The sequence below is a fragment of the Lentinula edodes genome (assembly GCF_021015755.1).
Source record: "Lentinula edodes strain Le(Bin) 0899 ss11 chromosome Unknown C8R40scaffold_32, whole genome shotgun sequence".
Classification (NCBI taxonomy): Eukaryota; Fungi; Basidiomycota; class Agaricomycetes; order Agaricales; family Omphalotaceae; genus Lentinula; species Lentinula edodes.
This window is the reverse complement of record NW_025764338.1, coordinates 191,274-212,173: the sequence shown is the minus strand read 5'-3', so window position 1 is coordinate 212,173 and position 20,900 is coordinate 191,274. Positions and strand designations below refer to the sequence as shown.

At 44.3% G+C, this 20,900-nt stretch overlaps 8 protein-coding genes across 8 annotated transcripts; 4 read left to right on the top strand and 4 right to left on the bottom strand.

The window, feature by feature from the left end:
- Positions 1–613: 613 nt before the first annotated feature.
- C8R40DRAFT_1173729 (uncharacterized protein) lies at positions 614–2,253 on the bottom strand (the record flags this gene model as incomplete). Its single annotated transcript, XM_046232066.1, has 5 exons — positions 614–909; positions 963–1,001; positions 1,054–1,978; positions 2,036–2,080; positions 2,143–2,253. 5 exons carry the CDS (start codon positions 2,251–2,253, stop codon positions 614–616), a joined length of 1,416 nt encoding a protein of 471 aa, XP_046083419.1.
- Positions 2,254–4,085: 1,832 nt separating this feature from the next.
- Positions 4,086–4,250, top strand: C8R40DRAFT_1015665 (uncharacterized protein; the record flags this gene model as incomplete). The annotated part of the gene is made up of 1 exon (XM_046222925.1): positions 4,086–4,250. A coding segment is annotated over one exon (165 nt), but the record flags the coding sequence as incomplete, so codon positions are not given.
- A 752-nt stretch (positions 4,251–5,002) lies between these two features.
- Positions 5,003–5,608, top strand: C8R40DRAFT_1013711 (uncharacterized protein; the record flags this gene model as incomplete). Its single annotated transcript, XM_046222897.1, has 4 exons — positions 5,003–5,055; positions 5,106–5,191; positions 5,324–5,452; positions 5,568–5,608. Coding segments are annotated over 4 exons (309 nt in total), but the record flags the coding sequence as incomplete, so codon positions are not given.
- A 7,560-nt stretch (positions 5,609–13,168) lies between these two features.
- Positions 13,169–14,098, top strand: C8R40DRAFT_1052611 (P-loop containing nucleoside triphosphate hydrolase protein; the record flags this gene model as incomplete). Its single annotated transcript, XM_046224768.1, has 2 exons — positions 13,169–13,471; positions 13,526–14,098. The coding sequence occupies 2 exons, from the start codon at positions 13,169–13,171 to the stop codon at positions 14,096–14,098; spliced, it is 876 nt and encodes a 291-aa protein (XP_046083416.1).
- A 606-nt stretch (positions 14,099–14,704) lies between these two features.
- C8R40DRAFT_1173723 (uncharacterized protein) lies at positions 14,705–15,350 on the top strand (the record flags this gene model as incomplete). The annotated part of the gene is made up of 2 exons (XM_046232065.1): positions 14,705–15,205; positions 15,261–15,350. 2 exons carry the CDS (start codon positions 14,705–14,707, stop codon positions 15,348–15,350), a joined length of 591 nt encoding a protein of 196 aa, XP_046083415.1.
- A 278-nt stretch (positions 15,351–15,628) lies between these two features.
- Positions 15,629–15,999, bottom strand: C8R40DRAFT_1019216 (uncharacterized protein; the record flags this gene model as incomplete). Its single annotated transcript, XM_046222976.1, has 2 exons — positions 15,629–15,847; positions 15,901–15,999. Coding segments are annotated over 2 exons (318 nt in total), but the record flags the coding sequence as incomplete, so codon positions are not given.
- A 243-nt stretch (positions 16,000–16,242) lies between these two features.
- Positions 16,243–17,082, bottom strand: C8R40DRAFT_1018190 (uncharacterized protein; the record flags this gene model as incomplete). Its single annotated transcript, XM_046222962.1, has 1 exon — positions 16,243–17,082. A coding segment is annotated over one exon (840 nt), but the record flags the coding sequence as incomplete, so codon positions are not given.
- Positions 17,083–17,148: 66 nt separating this feature from the next.
- C8R40DRAFT_1018933 (uncharacterized protein) lies at positions 17,149–17,424 on the bottom strand (the record flags this gene model as incomplete). The annotated part of the gene is made up of 1 exon (XM_046222972.1): positions 17,149–17,424. A coding segment is annotated over one exon (276 nt), but the record flags the coding sequence as incomplete, so codon positions are not given.
- Positions 17,425–20,900: the final 3,476 nt, after the last annotated feature.

Here is a 20,900-nt window from a genome sequence, read left to right as displayed (position 1 = left end):
GGTTCTGTACATCAGAATGATCATCAGTCTAATTATAGATCAATAGTATTACATCGCATATACCAATACACCTGTATGACTAATACGTTACGATATGTAATACAGGTACATAAAGACCGTCAAGTCGAATCTGCAACTAACCGCAGCGCGTACTATCGCGTACTGTTGTTGTAAGTTCATCTGCAAGCAAGGATACTCGTGATGTTTTGCTGTGTTTTGGATACAATTGTCCGTAAGTACGCTCTCAACTTTTCTTATCATGCAACAACGTACAATATTACGGCGATACATGGGAGGTAAACAATCCCAATTGGGAAAAACCAGGCGCTTGGCATCAGTCGCCTTGTACCCGTCAACCCCGCACAAATACTGCGCTTTGCATAACTCCGTAAAATTTATTGTCATGGACCGCTACATCGGGTCGAGATCCAACGTCTGAATGAACTACGTATGTACACTTTTGTTCAATCTACATAATTCTCTACATCCATTCGCACATACAAATTTAGTAGCTGGACTTGACATAGTAATCAATATCGTCGTGAGCACTGCGTTCCTCTTTTTTTTTTCGTTCGTCGTACACGTCTTTGTTGTCATAGACGCAACCACTAACCTACTTGTCGGTAGAAAAAACATCACGACGGACAAGGTCATCTATCTCAGCCAATATATGAGATGGAACACTGAACATTGTCATAGATTCATTGTTGTTTGAACTGTCCACATTATCAATGAGGTCGAGGTTCAAAAGATCGGTAACATACTGGTTGACATTGCTCGATGATCGACCACGTACATCCTGAGACAGACAATTGTTCGAAGAAGAACAACTTTGATGACGGTAATTATATGCGCTGCTATTTTGAACGAATGTCTCCATCTGAGTAGCAAATTGTGGATATCGTTGAGCTGTTGAAAATCGTTAACGAATATGTTGAACAAAAAAAAACATGAAAGTTTACTCGAGTCATAAGAGCTCTCGTGTTCAATCGCTGGCGCAACTGCAATTGTATTAGCACGCATAAATCGTTTAACAAAATTACAAGCGCTTACGAAAAGGGGAACGAGCGGTTGAGGGATTTTGAACGAGAGTGCGACTATTGTTCGTAGAAGATACCTTGTATGGGATCCGCGATGACATCGAATCCAATGTTTCATAGATAGAATCGTCATGGTCTCGAGAATATACCGAGGAAACGATCTGACCAACGCCGCCGTCGTTTGAAGGACGGACCGAAACGACTGGAACGATTTTGCCTTTATCAGTGGGTCCAAATTTTCCTTTAGAATAATATTCGAACATCGGTTGCCATTCCTCAGAAGTCGTATTCAAATTGTAGATTTGTTCAGAATTTATTGGGTGTACTCGCTCTGCACTTGATCTGTAACGCTGCACCGCGTTTGGCCCGTACTCGTGATCCGCGCTTGGCCTGTAAAACTGCTCCGTGTTTGTCCCATAGACTTGCTTCATGCTTGAGTCATATGAACCGTAAACATGTCGCGCACTTATTCCGTGGACCTGCTCCTCGCTTGAATCGTATGAATGGTAGACTTGCCCCGCGCTTGTACCGTAGACCTGCTCTTCACTTGACTCGTGCAAACCGTAGACGTGCCCCGCACTTACGTCGTGAACCTGCGCCTCACCTGGCCTATAAATCTGTTCCGGAATTGACCTGTAGATCTGCTCTGGACTTGTCCTGTATCCATGCTCTGTACTTGACTCGTATACCTCCTCCGGTCTGGATTCCTGCTCCGCAATGTACTCGGGGTCCTGCTCCGCAACGAATTCGTAATCCTTCTCCGCACTGGACTCGTAATCCTGCTCCGGGCTGGACTCGTAATCCTGCTCTGCACCGGACTCGTAATCCTGCTCTGCACCGGACTCGTAATCCTGCTCTGCACCGGACTCGTAATCCTGCTCTTCACTGCAAGACATACTCGCATGCGGAACAAGATCCATTCCACGTGACGTAGAATCCTATTGTGAATGCGACGAACTTATCAACGAAAATCAAAATTGAAAGCTGGTTCTTACATTTTGCAAATAGTAGGCATCATTCAGAGTTGCGTCGAATGGTTCCTATTTTAAGATGTTAATCAGCGAACAATGATAGGTTGGGCAGATACACGGAAATGTCTGACGTTGTTCGTTCGACCGTTTTGCACTTTGGTCATTGGCGGAAGGACACCCTCACGAGTAGCTATCTTGTACCATATCATAAGCCAATTATACTGATCTTCCGATAAATCCATAGCGTCCAATACATGGCTTCTTTTCAGAAGCGGGAGGCGACTGCACTTCCCGTGAGTGCCGCAATACTCGCAGTGAAGAGTAGTTTCCGTTATCTTGCACTGTATATTTTGAGCGTGACAAGCCGAACACGTCTGAACTTGAACGTGAATTGAACGAAACACACACACAACAAAGATAATTACGATTTTGCCATATTTGATGTTTAACTGTCTCTTCTGTTCTCTAGAAATCCTCATGCAATACAACGCACGGAAGGTGCGTTTCAACTCTTCAGTCACCCATTTAGGTTCTCCAAGATCTGCCAGCTGTATGACTTAGTTCAATGTTTTACTTATGTTGAACAACACGTACCGTTTTCAGTTTAGAGTAAGGATTCCTTGACTGTCGTTTGTGACGATCTGATTCGGAAACGGGATCGTGGTAGTAAACATATTCATACTGGATGTCCATGGTTCACTGTAGGAATGCAACAGGGAGTGCAATTGCAAGCGGCGCGGTCCTTTGAGTGTCCTCCTTCGTACCAATGAGAATGCAAACCTCACAATCACCCATGATGTCGAGAATCTGTATAGATTACATATCCCAAATAGAGATAGACCGTCGTGTTGCAATAAAGGGTACAGTCTGTCGAAGTATTGAACGAGATGCCAGATGGTGGAAGTAGAAAAAATTGCAGTAGTAATCAATACAAAAGTTTCAATAGCTCTAATGCCGTAACGACACGAAGTCCCCTTTTTGTGTGCGACAAATTCAATCTGTGCACGGTCGGGTCCTGGTCTTCTGTTTAGGTTGATCTTATTTCCAGCTCAGTATTCTTCTTCAACTTGGACCTACCATAGATTCGGTAACAGGCGGAATACTTTTTAGGTCGCGGTTTGCGGCCGTTGCATATCAAATGACACTATTTCGTTCACATAGACCTACGATATTCGTCTGGCATACATACTGATGAAAGTCATCAAGTACTTGTACGTGTCGCTATAGTTCTGCAATCGCCCAATCGAAACACTAATTCTCTCAGTACCAGTTTGAAAAACTTACTACTTACAGCGTGTATCAATGTCAGATTTCCTTTCGGTGTCTTACCAAATATCAGCTCTGATGGTGCGTCTCACAGCTTCGCATTACTATAATTGGTCTCTAACCATTCGTTGTTCTACTAGGATCTTATCCCATAGTATTGTACATAAGTGGTTCGAGCATCTCGACATCATTGAATCATTCATCTCTTGACCGTCTTCACCTCCTTCAAAGAGCTCGCCCTCTTCACTGAACATGCCACCCAACGTCGATAGCCGCCGCGAAGAATTTGACACTGTTCTAAGTAAGTCAATCCCTTTTCATATTTGTCTATATCTGAAGTTTAATAGATCACATCGTGACCATACTACACGATAACTGGCCTTCTTATATCATACCACCTGTTTATTCTTCTACCGTCCTTTCGAAAAACCATACATCACCTCGTTCTCGTTCCGGCAGTAGCCACTATCTGTCTCTGAGACGATTTGTGATGGAACTACTGAGACGCTCACATACGTCTATGACGGTCCTTTTGGTCGCTTTGCGATATTTGGAAATTGTTAGGTTCCAGATATTTGATATCGCTCGTTCTGGTGAAGATCAGCATGTCGAAACAAGTATCGCGACTCGGATTACTGTCACCACTGATAATGTCCTCGAAAGATCTCGAATTACATCCGTCGTGAATGATTCTAGAGATGATGATGTCCATGCACGCAACATCACCGATACTTCATACCAAATCATAGACGAGGAACGTCTACCTTCTCCACTTCCGCCTCTCCCTCTCCTTCCTTCGCCTCTTTTATGCCCAAGACGAACGTTTCTATCCTCGATCATACTTGCAACCAAATTCTTGCATGACAAGTCGTATACAAATCGCGCATGGGGGGCGCTGTGTCAGCTACCACCTCGGGAAATCAGCAGATGTGAACGTGCATTGGGTAATGCTTTGCAATGGCGCCTCTGGTTGGATCGAGAATACCCGCTTCCTGTAGCGGTATTTACTGCAGTAAATACGCCATTGGTGACATCTCATTCGCTTCGAACACGACGCGAAGATACAGAAATGAGAGACAATGCACAATATGTTGCAAGTGGAAATGGATGTACAACACTAAACTGACAGAAACTGTGGTGGTTTTTTTGCACGTACTTTTCTTAACGGAATTGGTACTTGGAAGGATCTGCGCAACGTGTCAGTGTGTAACATAATTTGTATTATATGATACTGTACGAAAACTAAAGGCAAGTATGTACCATAATGCTGGTGCAACACATTCAAACTTTAAGCTTGCAATCGAGATAGATCCACCTAAAGAACAATTCGGAGTAAGCCGTTGAATTCAGAGTTACGTTACACTTACAGGTGTATAGTCCTACGTAACACGTTACACTTACAGATGTATAGTCTAGTCCTCATATATCGGACTATATCGTGCGTTTCGTCGGGCTGATAACCTTTGCAGGTAGAACGCGTCATTTCAGAGCGTATTATCTGACATATATGAAGTATATGGATTCATCATTACTATTACCCTTTCATTCCCCAGTTTCTTCAGCACCATTCGAACCTCTTCGATGACCACTTTGCGTTTAGTATGTCACAGGTTCTCAATCCGACTGATATGTGATAGTTCATTGACCATGGTGTATCTCTAGAACGATACATCTACTGCCGCCTCTCAAAGGGACATGGATGTCGATGACTCTACTCATGCTCAACATCAACTTATACAAACTACCTATACAACCAAGGATAGTACAAAAGGATATATGTAAGTACTTCGCTCTTTCATCCGTTTGCAAGCACTGATGAACATCTTAGATCCGTATTCCAGTATTGCTTGAATGGATACATCCTCATGATGGATTGTGATGACAGTTACATATTATGGACCACTATGTGGAAAGGTACGTCGTTAACTCATGAAAGGCCAATCCTCCTGTAACACTCCGTAATGCCATTAGCTGTTGGAGACTGTTCAAGTACTGCAACCATTCTGTTACGCATAATAAATACTAATTCTTATTGTCTTACTCAAGTTGATGTGATGCAATTGCTCCGTCTCCGACCAGATCTTGCACGATCAGTGCGAATTGTTAAAAATGGTAAAAGTCAGGTTCGGGGTACCTGGTTACCCTATCAAGTACGTTTCGACATGATTATCTCTTGTCCTCACTTTCAATTACCTGGTTCGTTTCAGCTAGTATCAGCATTACTTTTGAGGTGACGTATCAATCCCGTTCGATTATATCATAGATTGTTGACATCGTGAATACAGAATAGCATGGCCTTTCCGAAATCAGTTGACACCATTCTTTGGGTAAGTGGCGGTAAATTTCCCTCATTAGACATTAACATATCAATACCCAATACTGGTTCAGACAGGAATTTCCTTCGAAATGTATCCCTCCAAATAATATCGGACAAAACTACGATATCAACTACCTTCATGTAACTCCCACCAATTATTTACGCCACGACCGTCAATTGAGCGAAACACGCGACTATGACACAAACGCGACCCGGAAACTTACACAAAACCCATCTACGCATCATTCGCTCCTACCACATTTACCATCTTCTTCCTCTTCTTCGTGTCATACTCCCCTTGGATCGGTTCTGGGCGGTGACCCGTATCCAACTTCTACTGGTTCGTATTCAAAATTAAATAGGACAGAATGATTTCTTATACTTGACACAGATTCTCATTATCTTAATCAAATCAACCAGTCATACAGTCAATGGCCCCCACACTGGGACTCGACGTTTTATTCAGCATCGTCGTTTTCATCTCCGGAGAATTTTCTAGCTGCTTCAATTCCGAACCTCGAAATTGATCTATTTGGTTCTGATAGCTCCATTTCGAATCAAACATTTGTTCCTGTATTACCGCCCATATCTATATTTGAAGATCTACGTCAATTCAACGCCGACGATGTGTCAGACGTACTTCGTCGTTTGCGTAATGACAAGAATGAATGAGTTCTACCACCCGTTAAGTAATTACTCTTAATATTGTTCCGATATCTTACATGAAGTTGCTATCACAGTGGAACACAATATTGCTGTGATACTACTTCTCAATCATTGGCTACCTTTATTAGATAAAGTTTCTCTATCCCAACCGCGATCTGATGTACAAATTTGATTCTTGGTTCCACTTGTGAATATTTTTGTACTTTACCTTACATATATTTTGTTCAATTGCAATTGTTATTTGTTGGATCAATTCCATATGCATACATATAGCCCGATATCACTGCTTTGAGTACATGACACAGCCTTACATGTATATGCTATGATGACCATAAACTGTACGATTCCAAGTATATCACACATGACAGAGACTCCTGAGCTCCCTCAGTTGTTCCGTTACCAACTGAGGTGAGTTCGAGTGTATAACTCACCATACATAGACTGATCAAACTGTTAGTGTATGCTCAGTTGTCTGTCAAGCAACTGATATATTGTGTATAGTACCTGTTAGTGTATGCTAGGGTATGTTAGTGTTTAGTGTATGTAGAATTGGCTATAGCTCACCTCACTTGTCTGTCAAGCGACTGAGGGATTCTACGCACACCGGTGCTCTGATATGTATGAACTGTATAGTATAAGATAATAACACTGTATTGGTTATACGTACTCGGAGGTTCATGCATATGTACTCGTACAGAGTATTGCCCAACACACCCCTCTACTCTGTATGATCCAGTCCGAGGAGGTGAACTAATTTGGAGTGCGTAGTGCCATTGAGAGCTTTGGTGAATATGTCGGCCATGTTCTCCCCAGACCGGATGCATTGGATAATATCATCATCATTATGTGTAGCTATATATTGCATAATTCATTATATTTTCATCATGTTCATTGTCATTTTTTAATTAGAGGTCTTCATCGTCATAATAAAAACTCTGGAGTGTATCCATAGAGCACTTCAAATGGTGCTTTGTCATGGGCAAAATCTACTCGAGATTTAATAACAAATTTGGCAGTAGGAAGAAGATGGTCCCAGTCATCCTAACGTCGGCTAACATACATTCAGATGTATCTTTCGATTTCTTGGTTAGCTCATTCAGTCTGGCCATTTGTTTCAGGGTGGTACAATATTGTCAGGGCAGATTCAATATCCAACCATTTTAGCAAGGCCTTCATGATGTTGGCAGCAAATTGTGGTCCTTGATCAGAAATAAATCGTCTGGGAAGTCCATGAAGTTGGCAACTCCTTTGGCAGTAAGTTTGGTTGTAGTGGGGAAGCAGTGAATCAGTTTGGAGTAATGGTCTGTGAAGGTGATTGCCGCATTGTGTCCATCTTGTGTCATCGGTAGTTCTCCAATGAGGTCCACGCCGATGTCCTGCCATGGTCCTCCTGGAACAGGCAGAGGCTCTAGAGATGATTGTGGCTGCGGCTGTACACGTCTTTGTTGGCAGTTGTCGCATCCTTCCACATACTTATCAACGAATGATTGAACCGTAGGCCACCAAAACTGTAGGCTAACTAACTCTAGGGTACGGTGCTTTCCTGGGTGACCAGCTGTCGGTGCATCATGACATTGTGCTACAACATCCCGGTGTAGTTGAGTATCAGGTGGGACATACCACCCGGCCTTTGTAATAGACAATTCCTTCCTTCTCTTCCCATTCGGCTAAACCATTCACAAGTTTGTGGGGTCCGTGTGTCTTCAATTTACGTAGTCCTTCAAGAACCTCCGATTGCCGCTCACTTGCCTTCCGAATGCGCACCTCAAGGGGGTTTTGGAATAGAATGGCTGTAGCAGCTCAGAGAAAGTGTTCTGGTCGTAAAACTATTTGCTGTTGGTTGTCATCAGCATCCGTAACCTCAAGTTGAGAGACTCGGGAGAGAGCATCAGCTTATGCATTCGCTTTACCAGCCCGATGTGTGAGAGTAAAGTCAAACCGCGAGAGCCACAGGGCCCATCTTGCTTGTCGTCGGCTTAGATCCTGTGCAGTTCGCCAGTATTCCAGGTTCCGATGGTCAGTTACAATTTCAAAGGGATTTGGGAGTCCTTCTAGGAAATGCTGCCAGTCTTTCAGGGCTTCGATGATGGCTAACATATCTCGGTCATAGATTTCATAATTCCGCTCTGCAGGGTCCATGGAAGCAGATCGGAATGCTACGGGATGCCAGAATCCATCTGCTTGCTGTTATAATAACGCCCCTCCGGTTGCAAACCCAGAAGCATCCACTTTGATACATGTTGGTTTGTTGGGATCCCGGAAGACTAGAATGGGTGCTGTGGTAAAAGCTTCTTTTAACACCTCAAATGCTACCTGTTCATTGGTACCCCAAGACCATCCTGCCCCCTTCTTGGTGAGGTCATTTAGTGCTCAAGCCTTTTTAGTGAATCCATCAATGAAGCATCTGTAGAAGTTAGGAAAGCCTAGGAACCCTCGGACATCTCAGAGGCAGGTTGGGGCTGGCCAGTTCTTAACCGCCTCAACTTTGACAGGATCCATGCGAACTTCTCCTTTGCTGATGATTAGGCCCAGGTATTCAATAGAGGTTTGTTCAAATTTGCACTTCTCAGGGCGGAGGTAGAGGTCGTTCTTGGCTAATCGTTCCAAAACTTCATGAACTATCTTCCGGTGTTCCTGTAGGGATGCGGAGAAGATGAGGATATCATTCAGATATACAGCTACTTTTCCTGCCGCGATAAGGTCAGCAAAAATGGAGTTCATAAGGGCCTGGAACGTAGCTGACGAGTTGGTGAGACCGAAGTACATGACCAGTGGTTCAAAGAGTCCCCGGTTAGTGGAGAAGGCTGCTTTCCACTCATGGCCTTCCTTGATTCGGATGTTATTGTAACCCCATCGTACGTCAAACTTGGTGAAGTATTTGGCTTGTCGTAGACAATTGATGATGTCAGCAACCAAAGGGAGAGGATAGCAATTATTGACAGTGTATTCATTCAGACATCGATAGTCCTGTATGAATCGCAGTTTGCCATCCTTTTTCTTTACAAAGAAAACAGGTGAGGAAAGCGGTGATTTGGATGGTCAGATGTATCCTTTCCGGAGATTATCTTCCAGGGATCGATCTAGTTCCTTCTGCTCATTGATTGACATTGGGTAAATTTTGGTGCGTAGAGTTTCGGGGGCGTCAGGTTTTAGGTCAATAGCATGATCCCAGGGTTGGTGTTCAGGTAGTCGTTCAGATTCTTTCTCGGAGAATACTTTCGCATGACGTCGATATGGCTCAGGCACCATCTCTTCAAATGTTTTCTGGGGCTTATCTTTATTTGCGGCTTTGGCAAGCTGTTGCGAATAGGTGTGGCCGGCAGCACACCATAGCTCTTCTGTCATTTCTTGGATAAACCCAGCACGGAGCCAAGCACAACATTGTTTGCAATTGCCAGTCAGGCGGTACAGTGGACTTCCTGATTCTTCAAAGACTAACTCATCTCCCGAGGATGTGCCAGTTTCAGTTGTCTCCAGACTCGGCTCAGTTCTTGGAACAGGGTGAGGGAGGTCGCTTGATTCTGGTCTGTTAGGTTCTAGGATTTGTTCTGTATTTCCTCCCACCTTGGGTTCTTTGGGCTCTGGGACCTCCTCAATAGCTACATGATGCTGAATCTTTGGCTTTGCAGGGATCTGGATCTGACCATAGCACCAGTTGATGTCAGGATTGACCTTACACAACCAAGGAAGCCCTAAAATTACGTCTTCAGATCCAATGTTTGTAACTAGGAATTCCAAGATCTGGGTTTGATTTTGGTCTACCCTGGCCAGGAGTCGAACAGAATGAGTGATCCGCCCTGCTAAATTAGCAGTACCATCAATATTGTAGAGTTTGATGGGGTGAGGTAGTGATTGAACATAGATATGATGCTTGTTAACAAATTTTTGGTGTAGGAAGAGACCGGTGGCACCGGAATCAATCATGGCTGCACTTGTTGTACTCCGGAATCGTCCTTTAAGCTCTATGGGCACACGGAAATAGGATATATCATTGAATTCTAGTGCGCTAATAGTACAGGAGGTGATAGAGGCATATACAGATGATGGAGACCTTGAGTACGACTTGGGGAGCAACGCTGCAGCAGTGGCGGGTTCCCAATTTAAAAATTCTTGTGCAATTCGGCAATTTGCCCAGCAAGAACTTGCTGTTTGGCTGCAAATTCCTTTAGTAGTGTGGCAAAATCTGGTGTAGCAGCAATGACAGTACCCGGAGCAGCAGACTGAGTTGTATCAGGAATGCTGGTAGCACTAATGGTAGTAGCCTTCCTTCCAGGGAGTCCTAAGAACTTACGGCAGCGCACCGGCTCTACATGACCATTGAGGCCGCAGTGTCGGCAGATGTCCTACTCATGGTGGCCATCAGCCTTGCAATGTTCCTTATATCCACATCCATAACATTGGCCTATCATGAAGCGGCGAAAGGCATCAGGAGATCGAGTGGTGGTGGCATCAATGTCCATAGCATTTGGGTCTCAAGTACTCCTGAGCCAGTTATACTTGATCTGTTAATGGTCTCGGAGATAGGAGTGGCCCAGATAGCTGCATCCCCCTCAAGGTATGTAATGGCAGATGTGATTTTCTTTTTACGATCCGTGGAGAGAGCAGGTATAAAGTTGGCCCATAGTTCAAAGGCAGCTAGGAAGCGTCGGGCATCTTCTCCTCGCTTTCCATTGTAGTTCTGTGGCTTACCAACACTTTTGGTAGTGCTGAGGCCGCTTACTAGCTCAGAGACCACATTTTGGAGCTTAGCCTGGTTTTTTGTAAGCTCTGTAATCGCGTCTTGAATATCCTGTGCTGAGAACATGTCTTATTCAGGGATTGATTGTATTTTGATATCAGGGTCGGCTGTGGTCTCAGTGACAGCAGGAGCTAATGGTTCCGCAGGTGCTAGTGGAGGTGCAGGAGTGGAAGTAGGAGTACTGATTTGTCCTACCCTAGCAGGTGGTGCTGGTCTGAGGATGGGTTGGTAATGGTTGGTCGGACTTGCATCAAATGTGTTTTCATATCAATTAGGGCACAGTTGTCTGGAACAGGGTTCCCACTCTTCTTCTTCAGCGTCCCAGTAGCAAGTGGTGTTAGTTTCAGTATCAAGTGCGTGAAAGTGGTTGGAGCAATCAATGTTGACTCCGAAGGTAGATGTGGTAGATGCCTTGTAAGATCAACTCACCAAGCTGATGGTACAAGTAGATGATCTCAACCTAATGTTGTGACGAGGCAGGAAGCGGGAGGCAGGAGGTCCGAATATGCCTGGGAGCAACAGTGGCAGAGCAAAGAGGCACAGAAACAAGCACAAAGCACAGATGAAAGAAGTAATGATCTTGAACAACAGTGGGATAGTGTCAGAGGCCAATCACACCAGTAATCAAAAGGGAATCTAGTTGCCCAGTGACCAAGTTAGATAGGTGGTATCTAAAAGGATACAAGTACTTGCCTAGTTGCCCAATGACCAAGAGGTCGAGATGGGGAACTAGGGTCTGTCTACTGTCCTTTATATACTACTCTTGTCTAATGAGTAAGTGATTGTAAATAACGATGCAATATAGAACAAGAGTGAGGAATCAATATATATGAGTAATAATGAGTTGATAATGAACCATAATGAACTAATTGATGAATAAGGAGGAGTTGTATGGAAGCATATGGAAACAAATGGAACTAATGGGATGATTGTGTGATAAAGTACAATAAACATGTGAAAAGAGATTGATGGGAACACACCGCTGATGGCGCATCAAAGGGCGCATCATCAGACTTCATGACATTGTTCACAACCAATGTATTACCTAGGGTTACTCGTTCACCACTCAGAACGTTAACCCGTCCCCATTTCCCGAATCGACCATTCCTTCAAAGATGGCTTCCGGGCCTACAATTTGTACTGCATGTACTCATGCTGTTCTACCCCCTAGCTCTCTTTGGCAGTAAGCTCTCCAGTCCGATTCCACTGGTGGGATTGTGCCTGGCCTGGGTCAGGGAATGTCAATTCTGTGGCAAGCTCCTCCACACTTGAAGTACTCTCCCAAACACACAGCCTCCGTTCCTGGATTTAGTAGAATGATGGTCATCTCTGACAGGGCACCATCCACCCCATGTCTGGATGCCCAGTCCAACAGCTCGGCTTTCCACACCGCCATTCCCTCAGGTATATTGGGTTGTTGTGCCTTAGCTGCAATGCCCTGGCAGAACGTACTCTTGTGTGGGTCATCTAACTCTGTGAAAACTCGATGAGGTTTGCGACATCCCATGCTCATAGGGCAAGCTGGCCTGGTCCTACTTGAGGAAGGCGAAGGGGGAGAGGCGATTCAAGTTGCTGTGAAGGAAGTGGCCAGCCTGGTTCAGGGGGGAGTGGAACGGCTTTGCTAGGCTCATGTTCTGCCTCCACCTTCAGGACATTCCATTTCACCTTCTTTATAGCATCCGTGAACTCTATCCAGTTGTCGTGCTCCTTGTCAATTGTTTTCTTCAGCGCGTAGGGCAGGTTCTTCCAAACCATCCCAATCGACTGCTTCATTTTTTTCACTTCGGCACCCTTTGCCAGATGTAGTAGGCAATCAGCCCACCACTGGTGGTAGGGCTGATTAGTGTCATTGCTAGTTGTCATTATTTGCTTGTGAGTGATTCTTTCTGCCTCCAGGTTGGTAAGATACCAGACTCCTTCCCAGTCTTGTCTTGCAAGGTTTTATCTGAGTGGTATGTACGCGGCATGTAATTGATCCGATGATTATATAATATGAACTTTATCCATAACTCTTACCTTGCAAGAGAGACAGGCATAAAGGTCGGTGGCGTTTTGGCCTTGTTTGGCCTCTTGCAATCACATGCCAATACACAACGCGCAACACGATACGTATATACAATGAGATGGGCTATCAACTTTCACCTTACTCCTCATGCCTCCCACTCACACCATGCCGGAGTCTGATGAAGATGCTCGTGAAGCAGTGGAGAAGGTTTTTGGAGTGCGACCCTGCTTATGGCAACTGAAAGCAGCTCGAATGATCCTCGGAGGACAAGACACTTTAACAATTGCACCAACTGGGTCCGGAAAAACTCTGAGCTACTGGCTTGCACTGGTTTTTGTACCGGAAGGGACCATCGTAGTTGTCACACCTCTGAAAGATCTCGGCTCTCAATTCGAAAATGAACTGAAGCAAAAGGGTTTTTGTGCTCTCAATGTCACAGGGAATATTACCACGAATAATCTTTATAAGGTACGTCGCACTAAACCTCCATCCTATCATACTAGATCTTGATCCAGCTAATAGGACATTGCCTCACTGAAGTACCGGGTGGTCATTTTCAGTCCCGAAAGTATTGTTAATGATAGCCGTTTTGATGATCTGCTCAGCAACCGAAAATTCATGCGGTCTGTGATCAGCTTTGTATTTGACGAGGCTCATGTCATTGAACAGTGGGGTGGAGCCTTTCGGCCAGAATATCAGAAGCTTGGGCCGCTCCGATATACAATGGTGCGACATGTGCCATACCAATTAGGGTCGGCAACACTTCCGCCAATCATTGCTCAGAAATTGACTGGACATCTGCATCTCGGTCAGGACACCAAAACCATACGGCTGGACACCGATTGGAAAAACATATTTCTATGTGTACAGCGTATGAAACACCCCTTGAGTTCCTACCGCGATCTTGCACCGCTATTGCAAACATCCAAAAAATTTATTGTTTTCTTCAACTCGCGAAACACTGCTCAAGATGGTGCCCGATTTCTGCGGTCATGTCTGCCCATACATGAAATGAACAATATTACATGGGTACACTCCGGCATGTCATATGACTTTCGGCGGGAGGAAATTGGCGCATTGAAGGCAGGTCTATGACGTGGTGTTTGTGCTACAGATGCAATAGGGATGGTAGGAATCTATTCACGTATATATTCAAATGATGTACTCACCGACTTTCTCAACAGGGGATTGATATCCCTGACATTGGTATTGTTGTCCAGTACGGGTCTCCGCAGTCACTGAGTACTTGGTATCAGCGAGCGGGACGTGCTGTTCGTGACCTGTTGCTTCAGGGCACAGCCGTTGTTTTGGTTGAGCCCAAATTTTTTGATGCTGAAAAGCATGCTGCTTTCAAGGCTGCGAGACAGGCGGAGAACACGTCTAAGCAAGCTGCTGCTGAAGCAGCCCGTGTCAGGGAAGCGCTCATGGCTTCGGCTTCAGCTTCAGAGGCTTATGCTCATGCAGGCAAACCTAAACGGAAGAGGGGAGCAGGGGACACGTCAATGCGGAAGAAAGGTCGACCGGAATCTCAGCCGGAAGTTACAGATCTCAAGACATGTGAAACGGCTATCCAATCAAGATTGAGCGCGCCATGGATGATTTTATTAATGCGGAAAACCGTCCAGGGAAATGTTGGCGTGGGATCGGGAGTGAATACTTTGGGAATCTGGAGCTAGGTCCATTCATTTCCCATTGCTTACTATGACCGTGGAAACTAACGACGGGTTAAACTCAGAACGTCACGTCAACACCTCTTGCTGTTCCAGAGCTGGCTGCTCTCCTCCTGCTATCACTCACTGCTGCAACATCTGTGAACCAGAGTACTCACCGTTTCTTACCAACGAACACATTCCAACAAGTCGACCAAGGATGAAAAAATTGAAGGATTATACTCGAGGAGAAGCTGAGGTTGAGTTGCGAAGGGTAATAGCTGTTGAAAGGGACGCGTGGTTTCTTCGGAAGTTGGGCCCTCATGCGATGCTCATGCCTGAAGCTCTGTGGCCTGACAGTGCAGTAGACGCTATCGTCGACTGGGCACATGAGGGCAAGTTGGATACTGTCGAAAGCTTCTGCAATCTCATTACATGGGCCTATGCAGAGGAGCTGGCACCGAAGCTGTTGGAAAAAATCCGGGCGTACACACCATCATTGCCAGCACCTCCTCCGCCTCCCCTACCACCTCCTTCTCCGTTCATATCTACCGTACTTCACCAGTCATCAACGAATTCACCAGGATCAACACAAAGCAGGTCTTCAGGCCGGAAAATTGCACCGGGACGTTGCAGTTGCTGTCAAACCGTGGGTCATCGCAGTACGTGGAATGCTTAGTGTGATTTTCAAACTCTAATCAGCTGCTAGTGACCAATCGACAATGCCCACTTTTTCCCAAGACCGACTCCAGCGATAAAGAACAGGTTTCCCCTGCCAGTTAAATAGTGTACCACAGGTATGTTACTCTACCCCAATATCATCACCGTCGACACTGACAACATCTACAATGTCTACTTCATCAGCTTTATCCTCATTACTTTTGTATAGACTCTTTCTTGTAACAAGAATCGCAAATCCTTCTGTTAAAACATCCTGAATTGTCCATCTCCTCTGCAAGTCTGGTATCGAAGTCATTCGGCCGGGTTTGAAAACATGGCCCTGGAGCGTTGCCACATGATCTCCAAGTCGTCGAAGAGTATTATCCATCTTCGGCTTTGAGTGTTGGACCGTGCGATGAGTAAGGTAAAAACTGTCTTCGATTGTTTCTTGCATGGATCGATAGACATCTAGCAATGGAGACCGCTTGAAGATTAGTTGTTTTGTATGGTTAGGTCCCTTGCCTGCAAAGATGACCTATGGGTGTGTAAGCTCATTGTTTTTTTCTTTCATTTATGAATGAAGCTTACCTTGGTGTACAGGTTATTCAGCTCCTGGAGCCAGTCAAATGCACGAAAACCATCTGGCGTGCCTTTGCTGTTGAATAACCAATTTCTCAGAATAGCCTCTCGAAGCTCCTGCGGGTAAACAACGTCTAGCTCCGTCAGGAACTTGGTCATATGTGCTGCGTATTTGTGTTTTCCGACGGCCGTAAATGTTGGGATCAACAAGTGGAAAAGCTGGAGAATATGGCCGACATCACCAAAGTTCATCGCTCTTGAAAAGCCAAGGTAGAGTAGACCATGTTGGTTCCGAAGACACATATTCTCGAAAACCAGGTCGCGCCTTTCAGATCTTCGCTTTTTTACAAAGTCGATTCCAGGTAAATGGTTGTTTATTATTGCCTCTGACAATTCGACAAGCTGAGTCCATTTTGGTTTACTTTCTTTAAAGGCGGCAAGCGAGTCAAACTTGAAAAGCTGCTGAGCTTCGATGGCACCAGATGCAAGAATATCAGTCCAAGTGACATGATGGATGGTGTCGTGCATGGAACGAAAAGATGGACCTTTTTTCGAGGTAAATTCCGCAGTCGCCTTCGGCCTGAGGTAATTAAGATATTCGTTAACCCCCAGTTTTTCAGTGCGGTTGGCCACTGGAGTCACATGTACACGGGCGTAGGCATCTGCAACAGCCATCTTCATATGAAAGAGACCGGGGACGAATTGAAGAAAACTGAGGCGGTTCCTAGCGGTTCTCTCTATGGTCCGCATGCGCTTCAATCCCTCGATGCACTCTTTAGTGGCCAGATCCCCGTGGAACAGCTCGACATAGCTTTCGAGGTCTTCTGTTGCAACCGCGGCTTGATCAAGCAAATTCTCGATTACTTCAGCATTTCCATCGTAGGTACCCTCGTCTGCATCAATAGACATGCCAGGATACTGAACATCTTTCTTATCCGATGGTAGAACTTGAATTCCAAAGGGCTCCCCGAGGTGATCACTGAACTCATCGAAGCCACCGTGCTTGACAAGAATTTCCTGGACAAGCCACTGGAAATACCTGTAGATTGACCTATCAGCATTGCTGTTGGCCATCCAAGAATCCTCTGGCCGAAGTGCGATATGAGCAAATTCCGGCTGGACAACATTTGTTGCATTCTCGTTATACTCGCTGGTTTCCCAAAGGGCCTGGGTGAATTTCAGGTCTCTTTCACGATCAACCCCTTTCAGTGGGACAAATGTGCAAGCGGTTGCACTGAGATGGGTCTTGATGTTGTCAGCAGTCGGTTGACCCTTGGAAAAATCTATATCAAAGTTATCGTAGATCTTGTTTGTCCCTGGTAGGTTCTTCAGCTGGTCTCTCGCCTTCGAATGTAGGGACTGAATCATGTTCTGTAGACTTCCGAGAGGAACTGAGACTCCCATATGTGCTACCAGCTCAATGATGATCTCGGGAGCCTGCTTGGATTCCAGAAAAAGGCCAACAATACATTGTAGCGAGTTGAAGTTTCGGTTGGTACTGTGCCCCAAAATGGCCAGTATCAGAGTATGTTTCTATTGACTATCAACATAGAACTGTATCAAAGAGACAGCTACCTACTATAGTAATCAACTCTTTGAATCTTTGTGCTGATGCTTGTGTTCGACGTTGTTTTTTCTTCTTCTCCTTCTCACTATCTGACTTGATGTCCTTTCCTACTACTTTCGGAGCATCACTGGTAGCCGGCTGCTCTACATCTAATTCACTGTCATCCTGGTTACCCGAAAGCTCTTCACCCCCCCATGGATCAACCCAATCACAGGTGTCTTCATCTATACATGAATTCGAGTTGTTGTCAGCTGTGTCATTTGTTTCGGGGGAAAAATGTTGGCTTCGGTTTCCATTAGCATCCAGAAGCACTGAGAGCAGTTTAGACAAGAGTGGGCATAGCTCCTGCATACGACATGCCAAGTCTCGGATAGCAAAACCTTCCAGCTGTTCGAGTGATGCTGTACTTGCCCCAAAGTGAAATCCATGTCTTCTCTCTACCAATTGGAGTATCTCGGCTCGAAAGATTTCCGTCATATAGTCTAATGTTGTTTCGTTGGCAGAGGTGTTGCTAAAAGCTGACAGGTCCTCCAAAATCTCTCGCAGATGACCAACAATGCTGGCTCGATGGTGCTTCATCCTCTCGAGATTGTGACTGCCATGGTGAATTGCTTGTCGTACTACATCGTATACTGTGAGATGATGCGAGTCCAAAATTGTGAAGACTTGTTGTATTGCTGGTGCAAACATGCTCAAGTGGAGGCAGTGGTCAGATAGTAGCAAAAAAAATCATATTTCTCATTGTATATACGTATTGTGTCGCGCGTTGTGTATTGGCATGTGATCGCAAGAGGCCAAACAAGGCCAAAACGCCACCGACCTTTATGCCAGTCTCTCTTGCAAGGTAAGAGTTATGGATAAAGTTCATATCATATAATCATCGGATCAATTACATGCCGCGTACATACCACTCAGATAAAACCTTGCAAGACGAGACTGGGAAGGAGTCTGGTAAGATATGACTTTGCTGACTTTTTTTCCTTCTTTTGTGATGGGAAGCGGAGGTGGAACTTTGCCTCAAACCCTTCCCAGGAGCCAATTGCACAACAATATGTGAGCCCGTATGCAGCAAGATCCTAATGCATAGGCATTAAGCAGAGCCAGAGATTTGCTAAATTCACAGTTGATGTTTCATTCAAGCTGTTTCCACCAAATAGAAAAACATGCAAGGAAAGATGTTAGCAAAACTGTGGTTCCATGCTAGATTTCAATGCATGATTGATCTGGATAATTAAGGGCATTGTTACATGACAGACACATTTTATGCCCTTTGCTCTTGACTTGACTTCCAAAAACACTAATGAAACTCATACATAGCTACACACTTCCATACCAATTACACCTGTCTTACATGTCAACACAATTAACCAGCAACATCAGGCAGCTTCTTTGCTATCGATCAAGCAAAGAAGTTTTGCCTCCTAATATCCTCACTCTTTCTGTTGTAAAAGGAACTCTGGGTTGAACTTGGCCACCTTCTTATGTATAACATCAAAGGACAAACTGTCTAATAATGAACTTACACTGCAGGCGGAAGCAATCAGGGACAGAATAACAAAAAAGGACATAGACATAGAGGGTGTTGAGATGCCAGAGGGTGAAGATGACACAAAATTATGCTCAGTGGCAGTCAAAGCAACCACAATAGGTTTCAAGGGAATTAAGTTCACCTTTTTCTCAGCTGCAGCTTTTGCCTGGTGCATTTTGGCATTTTTAAACACAGCAGCATTGTCGGTAAATTGAATTGCTTGAGCTGCAGGTTTTGTCCTTAAGTAATATATGCCAATTTTCAATTCTTCTTCCATTAGTAGAAACACATGCTTATCCTTTGACCAATAGTCGGCAAGGTGACATGAACATCCAAACTCTGACAACAGGCCATGATCAGCAACAATATCAAGAATGTTGTTCTCTGAGGTCTCACAGACTGTCTTGTAAATAGACTTCATGTTGTCAGAAATAGCAATAATGTATGGAACAGAACCATGGTGGGCAAGAAGAACATTTTTCATGACACCATCCTAGAGACCAAGTTTGATCAAGTCCCTCAGCAGCTAAGGGCAGACAACCTCAAATTTGCCTGCAAGGACACATTGAGTATAAAGATTGCTAAAAAACTAATCAGCATAATTCACCATGAATGTACCCATATACTAACCTCATGTAAGGATCAAAGCATTTGTTGCAACTGGGCATCTGACTTGTAGAGGCAGTTGATATTGCTGCAGTTAGCAGCAGGTTCCTCATTCCATACTTAGAAATATTTTCCTTCAGTATGTTACAATCCCAGAGATTGGTAGGTCTAACACTCCATAGATTAAACTGCAATTGCCCTTGCTGAGTAGGACTACCCATCCACATCTTGTATGAACCATCCATTTTTGCCATTTCACAACTCATGTCACAAGCACAATATTACATTGTGTCAAAAATCTTCATGTTCAGTTCATTGGCTTTTGGAGAGTTAACAGGCATTTTCAATGTCATGAAGATGTCAGCAAATCCTTGAATACTAATGCCAATGGGACAGGTTTGCATATTAGATCAATGGACCTCAGACATGGGGTAGTAGCTGCAATCAATAACAAGATTAAGGTTGAGATCGACCAACTTTGTAACATCATGGAGTTTTTCAAAGTCATAGAATGGTTTACCATATATGTTTCACCCTGTAGGTTGGAAGGGCAACAGATGCAAGATTATGGTCAGCAGTCTCATCCAAAAAAGAGTATTTGACAATTTTAGTACAAAGATTGAATGGTTTGATGACTCTGAGTTTGTTTTGGTTAGATTTTGCTCAAATTATTCTCAACCAAAGGCACAGTCAGTAAGTGCAATCACATACTATTGCAAGGATCCTTATATGACATAAATGTGTTGTCAATCTGAGCTTTCAAAATGTAATACCACAATTTCTGAACAGAAATGGTTTCTTGCACATGATCTTCCCACTGATAGCATTTGTAAAGAACTCAAGCTCATCTCCATAAACCTCATGAAGACCAGCAGCTTCACTAGGACAAAAAAAGAGACCAATCACCATCACCTTCAATGTGCTTCATACTGTAAAGATGGCTACACATTTGTAAATCAAAAATGGGGTAAATAAATGTACAAGAAATTTGGAATTCATAGAGCATAGAATAAATTATAAGTGTGCACCCCATCCTTGCCATGATTCTTCACCAAACTAATTATTGTAGATATTAGCATGTCAAGATTCAAGATAGATAGTAGAAATTCCAGTATGCTTGTTACCACCTTGGCTGACATATCATGTGTCATGAAGCAGTAAAGGTGGATTGAATAAGTGCAGCAACTAAACAAGGTGGCAAGGCAGAGCAACTAAGTGGACTGAAGGCAAGCTGGTCCCAAGATAATAACATAAATGTACTGAGTATCATAGTTATAAATACTAGTAAGTAAGCACATACCTGATCCC